At 45.1% G+C, this 8,987-nt stretch overlaps 1 protein-coding gene across 2 annotated transcripts in view; it reads right to left on the bottom strand.

Annotated features, from left to right (window-relative positions):
• Positions 1-4,577: 4,577 nt before the first annotated feature.
• Positions 4,578-8,987, bottom strand: part of Frmpd1 (FERM and PDZ domain containing 1) — a 49,122-nt gene continuing 44,712 nt past the window's right edge. For both annotated transcript variants that reach the window (XM_026379899.2, XM_026379909.2), the window contains exon 15: positions 4,578-6,925. In XM_026379899.2, the coding sequence (XP_026235684.2) occupies positions 4,578-6,925 (2,348 nt within the window). The remainder of the gene's footprint in view (positions 6,926-8,987) is intronic.

The following is an 8,987-nucleotide window of genomic DNA, read 5'->3' as shown; positions in this document are numbered from 1 at the left end:
GAGCCTTGTTGGCTGTCAAGGGCTGATCATTGCAAAACAGGTGAAACCATGTCTTGAATCACCACCATCTCTCAGTCTAGGGCTCCCCAACTCCCCATAGCCAACAGGGTCCACAAGCTGACACAGCCCTTCTCTGAGCACATAGCCTCTGGTCACTCTCCCTCCTCCATTTCCCTTCATACATCGATGGGGACACTGAGACTCCAGAGACATGAAGTGACTTGCCCAAGCCTTGTCTTGATAAAGACTACTAGCTACTCTTTCCTTCACTCCTGCAGTCCTGGGGGAATGCCCTTTCAGAGGGACCCTACCATAAGCAGGCCAGAAATATCTCCTCAAGAAACTAAGGCCTGGCTGGAGCCCTCCTTGGCCCATTTTCTCCTCTGGATTTCATTTGCACAGTTGCCTGCAACCCATGCTTCAATCCACTATTTTAACCACTAACACAGAACATTGCTCCCCAACTCCCACCCCTATTAAGTCTTTTTCTAAAACCCAGCGCTATCAGCTATTTGCTCAGAAGCTGGCCCTGGCTTCCTACTGCCTGCTTGCAGTGCCTCAGTGAGGCCTGAAAAGTGGTTCAAATGACTTTCAATGATCCTTTCATGACTGAGCTCACACCACACCTGCCTGTCCCTATACCTCAGACTCAGCCATATTGAACAGACCCGTCATCACCACCACCAAGCTCTTGTGTCCCTTTGTCACTGAATGAGCTCTCATGGCTAATCTCCCATGGAAAGCAAAGACATTCTGGCTGGTGTCACTGCTTTCCCATCCCCACTACATCTGTTTGCTGATGATTATGCATCCCCTGCTCCAGATCCCCCAGTGGCTTCCCAATGTACTCACATGTAAAATCCAACTGTCTTTCTAAGGCCTTGAACTAATAGGTTCCTGCCTGCCCCCCCCCACTCTCATATCCTCTCTGTCTTCTTCCCTCCAGTTCCACTCACTCGTCTTGAAATGCCTGAAAAACACCAAGGGCCTTTGCACATACTGTTCCCTTTCCTCTCACATTTTCCATGGCTGGCTTTTTTTTTTGTTTGTTTGTTTGTTTTAAGAGAGAGTGAGAGAGGAGAGAGAGAGAGAGAGAGAGAGAGAGAGAGAGAATTTTTTTTTAATATTTATTTTTTAGTTCTCGGCGGACACAACATCTTTGTTGGTATGTGGTGCTGAGGATGGAACCCGGGCCGCACGCATGCCAGGCGAGCGCGCTACCGCTGAGCCACATCCCCAGCCATGGCTGGCTTTTATTTAGGTCTCAGCTCAAATATTTCCAGTCAGAAGGGCCTTTCCCATCTACACCAGGTAAGACAAGCTCTTCCTATCCCTGTCTTGACACCTTCTTTGTTTTTAAAAATCACTTTTCAGTCAGTAATTTATTTATTTTTTTTAATATTTATTTTTTAAGTTATAGGCGGACACAATATCTTTATTTTATTTTTATGTGGGGCTGAGGATGGAACCCAGTGCCTCACACACACTAGGTGAGTGCTCTCCCTCTGAGCCACAACCCCAGCCCAGTAATTTATTTTTTTTTCCTTTTATTCCTTCTAACTATACGTTTTTTGAACATGTCTGACATGCTCACATTTGTATTCTTAATGCCACTGCATAGTAAATATTTTTGACAGAATAAATTACTTTTGTCCTTTCTTGATAGATCCACATCCTAACTACCAAATCCGGGACCTGACACATAGTAGATACTCAATAAATACTTCCTGACATATTAGTTCTAATGAATGCCACCTCCTACAGGAAGTCTTCTCTGATTGCTGCTCTGCTTCTCACCCCCAAAATGACTTCTCACAGCACTTTATCTCCTCTCTTTGGCAACCTTGAGTACATTGTGCCTTATGTTTTCGGTCTCTTTCTCTATATGCCATGTAACCTCCAACAGGAGCTCTTGAAAATAGGATTCTCACCCAATTACTTACATCCATAGTCTGGCATCAGGCATCACCTGGCGTGGGTGTTCCATAAGTGTTTGTTGAAAGAGACAAAAATCAGTTGATACAATAGTGGTTGGGAAAAGAAAGGAGGGGTATTCATGTCCAGCAATTTCTTAGTCATTAAACAAATGACTCTTGCACTGTAGGGTAGGTAGCTTCATCCTGCCTATCTCATATGTCTCAAAGAAAGGGCCGACTTTCTTTGAGACTTCTCCTGCATTACCTTCTCAACAAGCAGCGAAAAGTTCCCACCACTTTTGGGACTTAGTCCTTCTCAGGGAACTGTCCAGAAAAAAGACCATCTTCATACAATTACTACCCAAGAAAGGTGAAGGATTTGAAAGAATAGGAGAAAGAGAAAGAAGAAAGCACACACTTCCTGAGTGCCTCGCTGGAGGCTTCAATCCTCCTTGGCCTCCATGTCTATTCTCACAAAAATGCTGAATATATAGTATATAACAATCCCTGGGATATTGGTCATGTTAAAAAATGTTTTCAGGCTATCTAAACGGAATGAGTTAGATATTATAACCCTAAGTACATGTATGAAGACAAGAATGGTGTGAAAACACACTGTATATACTCAGTGACTTGAAAAATTGTGCTCTATATGTGTAATATGAAATGAATTGCATTCTGCCATCGTGTGTAACAAATTAGAATAAATAATTTTTTTTAAAAGGAACACCAATCTTTTTTTTTGAGAGAGAGAAGAGAATTTTATTTTTAATATTTATTTTTTAGTTCTCGGCGGACACAACATCTTTGTTGGTATGTGGTGCTGAGGATCGAACCCGGGCCGCACGCACTCCAGGCGAGCGCGCTACCAGTTGAGCCACATCCCCAGCCCAGAATAAATAATTTAATAAAAAAGGTATTCAAGCTATCTAAACAAGGCATCTGTTCTAATTAAGTGGAAACTAATATTATTTCCTTTTGTCATATGGGGAAACTGAGGCCCAGAGAAGTGCCTATAACACCACAGGCCACAGCCAGGATCCAAGCCCTGGTTGAGAGAAGTTCTAAGTGCCTTCCCTAAACTCATGAACACGTAGGCTCTGTTCACATAAATAAGTTAGTTGACTCTTCATATCCTTCTAATGGAGAAAGTTTCAAGACCTATTTAACATCTTATGTCTAAAAAAAATTAATGCCCTATTGTTCCTATTTTCTTTACCATTAAATTACTTCGAATTTGTGTTCAAGAGCCTCATCTAAATTGTATTCAAAATATTATGTGGAAAGAAATAGCCCTCTAAGAAAATAAATCTTTTCTTGGTGCAAGTACTGAACAGGTAGTTACTCGTTAACAAGTAACTGATAACCGTTCAGGAGAGAGATCTCTTTCTCTCTTCTTCCAAGTATTGCTTTTCTGCTGACTGTAGAAAGCTGAGAAACATGATCTAACATACTCATCCCTGATCTTGCTTTTGCTAGGTGAAGGGGAGGAACCAGGGAGTTGACAGAGGGGAAGCTCTGAGCCCAACTGGTCAGGAGTACCAGAAGGACAATGGCACCCCTTTAGTCACCTTTATTAGCCCAAGGTGAGCCACTGAACCACTTATGGCCTGGAGGGCAAAACATTTCTCAAAGGAGTCTTAAATGTCTCCCAGGAGTCTAAGAATAAAATGTAGGGAATGGTTTCAGACTAGGAGAGCCATTCATAAATGTTGAAAGTTATTACTAACATTGATTGAGAATCTATTTCCTAGATCAATGTTCCATAATGTGGAAAGTGTCAGCATCTCCAATTACAGAGGGGAAAATCAAAACACTGAGAGGTTAAATAGCTTGTCCAAGGTCCACTGCCGTTTACTAAGATTAACTGGTTCAGCCGGGATTAGTTAGAAAGGTACTGAATGTATTTCTTTTGACCTAATATTATTATTTAAAAAGCACATCTAACTGGAGCTTTAGAATTTGCCTTTTATATATTTAAAAATGGAAATGGGGGGGCTGGGGTTGTGGCTCAGCGATAGAGCTCTCGTCTAGCATGTGCGAGGCCCTGGATTCAATCCTCAGCACCACATAAAAATAAATAAATAAAGATATTGTGTCTAACTAAAATATATATATATATATATGAAATAGATTCAAGATTCAGGGATGCAATTTCAGATCAAGTGCAGAATACACCTGCCTGTGGTTGGCTGTACAACTAAGGAACTTACTGCCACCTAGTGGCAACCTATGTTGCTACAGTGAGACAGCCAAGAACACCAGGCCTCCTTGGGTGGGTTGAAAACCTGGGAAGGTAATCCATCCAATATCACCCCATATGCGAAGTTTGTTGTCAAAACCAGTGTGACATGAGAATGTATGACTATGTTTTATAGTCGCCTCCATATTTCTCCCTCATTCCTGCCTATTTGTAATTCTCAAGCTACTAATACAAGGCCTGGCACAAAATAAGTATCCTGTGAATGTTTGTTGAATTAATATAAAGTGAGTGCTTTTGACTCATACTTGTTATCACTCAGTATGATTCAGGTCAAGATTAAGCAGCAGTTTATTTGAATACTCTGTATAGTAAACATTTGAATGGGGGCAGGGGGACTGGAAGGGGGTCCTTGGGGAAGTGTCCATGGAAGTGAAGGGGCCCCTGGGCAATTGACCTGCTCATAGGGCAGTGGATGCCCTGAACTTCTGGGTCAAACAGAACACAGCAGCCGTGAGGGCTGTGCACTGACGGGCCAAGAGTTTCACACTCAGGTCATGATAGCCTCTCTCACAGGTCAATTTTGCAGCCTCCACGAACTGGTGGTAGGTGTACACCACGTCCCTCAGGTTCCCAGCTGCTTCCCTGTGCCGGGCAGAGCAACGGCTGCAGTCCGTGAACTGGAAGCACAAGCCAGCCAGCTGGACCAGGTGCTGGAAGGTGTCACACACAGCACCCTGCATCTCTTCAGGGGACTGGTCCATTCTGATCACATGCTGACAGCTCGAAAGGAGCTTCTGAGAGCCCATGCAGAGGCGGCTCCGGCTTTCTGAAAAGTGCCAGGTGCACTTTTCTGGTGGGTGTTTGTTTCCAACCCCCCAGGAAGCTTCTAGGATGTCTTGTAGTTCCAGCAAGTTTTCCATGAGTTGGATGAAGCCCTCAGGGGTACTAGTAGGGGCAGCTTTCAGCTGTCTCAGTGCCCTGGAACAGTACTCAGGCCAGATGTGGCTTTCCCTTGACAGCGGTGCTGTGCTGCAGCTGTGAGACCGGGCAGGCCTCCAAGGCAGAGCCATCCTGCTTCCTGCAGAGGGTGGTGAGGTGAGTGGGGCCATGGGGTGTGCCTCAGGGCCCCTGTCTTCTTCCTCTGTGTCAGGCTGTGGGCCACGAAAGCATGTGGCATAGGAGAACTGGCAGCTACACTGTTCCATCCCAATCCTGGGGGCTACTCCCTCCTCATTCATGCCTGCGAAACCCAGAGATGTGGCCTTCCCAAGACCAACAGAAACTGCAGGATGGCTTTCTGGGGCAAAGCAAAGGAAAGACTTCTCAGTAGGAAGGCAAATACTAGGACTGCTGTTTTTGCTTTCTGATAGTGAATAATGGTTTGATGCTTCATAGTGGGACTCCTCTTGGCAGGGTTGTGGCTTTGTTAGGGAAGGATTAAAACAGACCTGCTGAGGAGTGTCTCTAAGGGCTGTACTTTCCTCCATGACATGGTTAAGTGACTCTGCCTTGACCCCCTCTGGAGGGAAGGCTGATAGAACAGTCTGCTTCCCAAGTAAAAAATCAGGGTCTAAGTCCAACTCTGCCAAGTGTTTTTGTTCTTGGGCCCGCAAGGCTTGGCTTTGGGCTTCTCTGCATTGTCCTTGGGGGTCTTTGGGAGTATGTAGTGGGGTCTGCTCAGTGCCTGTCCCAGAAGCTTCCAAGGAGAGGGAGGTAATTGTTTCACCATCTGCAGTACTAACGTCAAGAGCCTGAGAAACAACATTTGACATATCACCTTTCAGGCCACCTGCATTCTCCCCAGATTCCTCCTGAAATAAGTTGGTATCATATTTGTTTGTAACTTCACTGTCACTTTCCAAAAATAGTTGCTCCTCTTTTGTAGAGAATGTGGCCATCTCTCTTGAATTCATTCCACATTCACCACTTCTAGGTCCATCTCCAGGAGACAACAAAAGCTCTGTGTATTGGGTGGTAGTTTCTTGAATATGATTTGTTAAAAAAGACCCCAATCTCATTGCCAATGGGATGCCTCCCAGCTCCAGTGAGTCTCTTTGAGAGACATTATGTGGCCTTGGGCTGTCTGGGTTGGGGTCTGCCCTGGAGAGGGGGAAGGTGCTGTTCCCAAGCTCTAGGATGAGTTCTTTGGGGGCACTGCTATTGGAGTCTTGAAATGGAGACAAAATTTGGAAAGGCCTAGACTGAGCAGTCTCTGGGCCAGAGGAACCTGGGTTGGAACCACGAGGAGTGCTTTCTGAGGAACTGTCAACAGTGGCAGCCAAAGAGGCAACCTCAGAATTCTCTTTATTATTGGGGTCAATCCTGAACCGAATGGCAGAAATAGAACACACTCGAGAGTCAATGACTGACTTGGTTTCCATGGTCTCGGGCTCCATTTCCATGACCCTGGAGGCTGGGTTTTTGCTCTTGGTCTCCCTCAGGGGAGCCAGCAGCCCCAGGGCCTTGGTCTCTAGGAGGCCTGGTTCACCTTGCACATCCTGCAGGGAGGATATAGTTGGGGAAGGTGCACTGACAGTCAGGTAGGGCTCCCTATCATAGTAGCACACGTCATCCACACTCTCCAGGGAGGCCGATGGCACCAGGGGGAAGGAGACCTGAGACGTGTAGTCAGTCTGCAGAAAGGACCTTCTTTTCCTCAGGGTCCTGGCATACTTCTTCGCTCCTCCCCTTCTGCTTGGCTGTATTCCTTCTGGCCTGGGGTGTAGGCCATCATCACAAGTGCAAGTGCTGGCCTTACTCTGCAAGCCTGTGGCACTGGGTTCTATGGCAGAAATGGCTCTGGGTCCTGGGAGTCAAGAAAGAAAAAAATACATAAAGAGGAGAAAAAGAAAGGTTTATAGAACTTGAGCTCAGGACATGGGCCTGCCTGGATTCAAATCCTGACTGGGCTGTGTATCCTTAGGTAGGTTAAATATTGATCTTCTCAATTTCCTCATCAAAAGATGGGAACAATAATTGTGAAAGACATTCTTTGATTTTTGGTGGTCTAAGATCTGTTTTATTGTCTTTTGGTCAAATCACTGAAAGGGAATATCCTTTCAGGGGATGACATCTTCCCAATAGTTACAGTCATCTGGAAGAATTACTATTATTAGGGCTGGGGTTGTTTGTAGCTCTGGTAGATTGCTTGCCATGGGAGGCACTGGGTTTGATCTTCAAGCACCACATAAAAATGAATAAATAAAACAAAGGTATTGTGTCCATCTACAATTAAAAATTATATTTTTTTAAAAAAGAATTATTATCATGATTATTTTATTTTTTTGCAGTGATAGAGATCAAACCCAGGATTTCATGCATGCCAGGAAAGTGCTGTACCACTGATTTATGCCCTACGCCCCTAGAATTATTAATGAAGTTACTCCCACACAAGTCAAGTGATCAGATTTATAGCCCAGTTAACTCAAATTCTCCAGGATTTCAAACTTGAATACATTGATTAAAAACTAGTAATGCAAGTAAAGCCTATGCTTTCCAGCCATCATCTTCTGATAGCACAGATGAGAAATTCTGCTACTCAGACTCCTGGGCTGGTTGTTGTCCCTGTCTGAGCCAAGTTCCCCAGGCTTGCTGGAAATCCACAAGCTCTTACCTCCTTCTAACACTTTTTCTTGGTGCTCACGTTAACCTGAATCAGTACCAATGGTACCAGTCAATGCTGCCATGCAGGTTAGATGAAGCCATGTGTTTTTGTAACTTGCCTGGTGTAAGGCCTATGTCTAATAGGTATTCATGAAAAAGCTGCTCTTTTTGTTATTATGGTCATTTCATGTGTGAGAGGTATAAAAGAACTTTCTTTTGACAAACAAGGGCCCCAACCTCAGTCACAGGCATGAGGGGTTTTGAGGAAGCTGGGATGGTTCTTTCAGAGGGAAAAAGCACTGCTGTGAAGAAGTCTTGGGAATCAGCCAGAAGGAATCAGGATCACAGATTTGCACTTAAGAATCAGAGGAATCATCTACTTAGATGAGTTGTTCCCAACCTGGTTGCACAGCGTTAAAAATCTTATCAAATCCCAGGCAATTCCCTAGACCTTTAAATCGGAATCTCTAAAGTTCAACCAAGGAAGGAATCCACAGTTTTAAAACAAGGCCCCTTGGGTGATTCTGATGGCCAGATATGTTGCTGCCTAGGCTACCTGTAGCCACTGATCAAAGGAGTTTCTGAGGCCCAGAGAAGGAAGGGCTCCCACAGCAAGTCAAGGCCAGACCAGAACCCAGGAGCAGGAGTCACAGTTCTGGGATCCTGTTCAGGACCTCACTGGCTCCCTCCCTGTGAAAAAAAGAGCATCCAGAATGGAACTTAAGTCCCTGGCTAGACTCCTGTGAAAGGGCCTGTCTAACGGTCTCTGTAGCACCCCTACCCTAACCCCAGCTCAATGGCTGGCCCAGTGAAGCAAAGTAGAGGCATGGAAGGCTGTTGTCTGGGCTCTTCAGGGACAGCAGTCTGGCTGTAGCTATTCCTTTCTTTGGGGGCAGAGTCAATAACTGAACTCAGACTAGAAGGAAGCCAGTTCATTCATCCATTTAGCAACAACTTTCAGGCTCTGTCCAGAGACACAGTGATGAGTGAAAACACACAGTATCTAGGCTCAAGGAGCTCTCAGTCTTGTGGGAGAACAACACAGAATCATACAAGTAAATATACCTCTACAGGCAGGGCTAAGTGCCAGGAAGGAAAGTCCCAAGTGTGAGAGAATATGTGACCAAGATGGGCAGACCTGCTCTAGTTTGGGAAATCTGGGAACCATTTCTTGAGGGAGTGGGCCTCCAGTGAGACCTGATGGAGGGATGGACATCAGCAGCTGAAGATCAGGGCAGACAGCAGCAGGTACAAAGCCTGGAGGT

This window comes from Urocitellus parryii, chromosome 4 (genome assembly GCF_045843805.1).
Source record: "Urocitellus parryii isolate mUroPar1 chromosome 4, mUroPar1.hap1, whole genome shotgun sequence".
In the NCBI taxonomy this organism is placed as follows: domain Eukaryota; kingdom Metazoa; phylum Chordata; class Mammalia; order Rodentia; family Sciuridae; genus Urocitellus; species Urocitellus parryii.
This window is presented reverse-complemented; position numbering and strand designations above follow the sequence as displayed.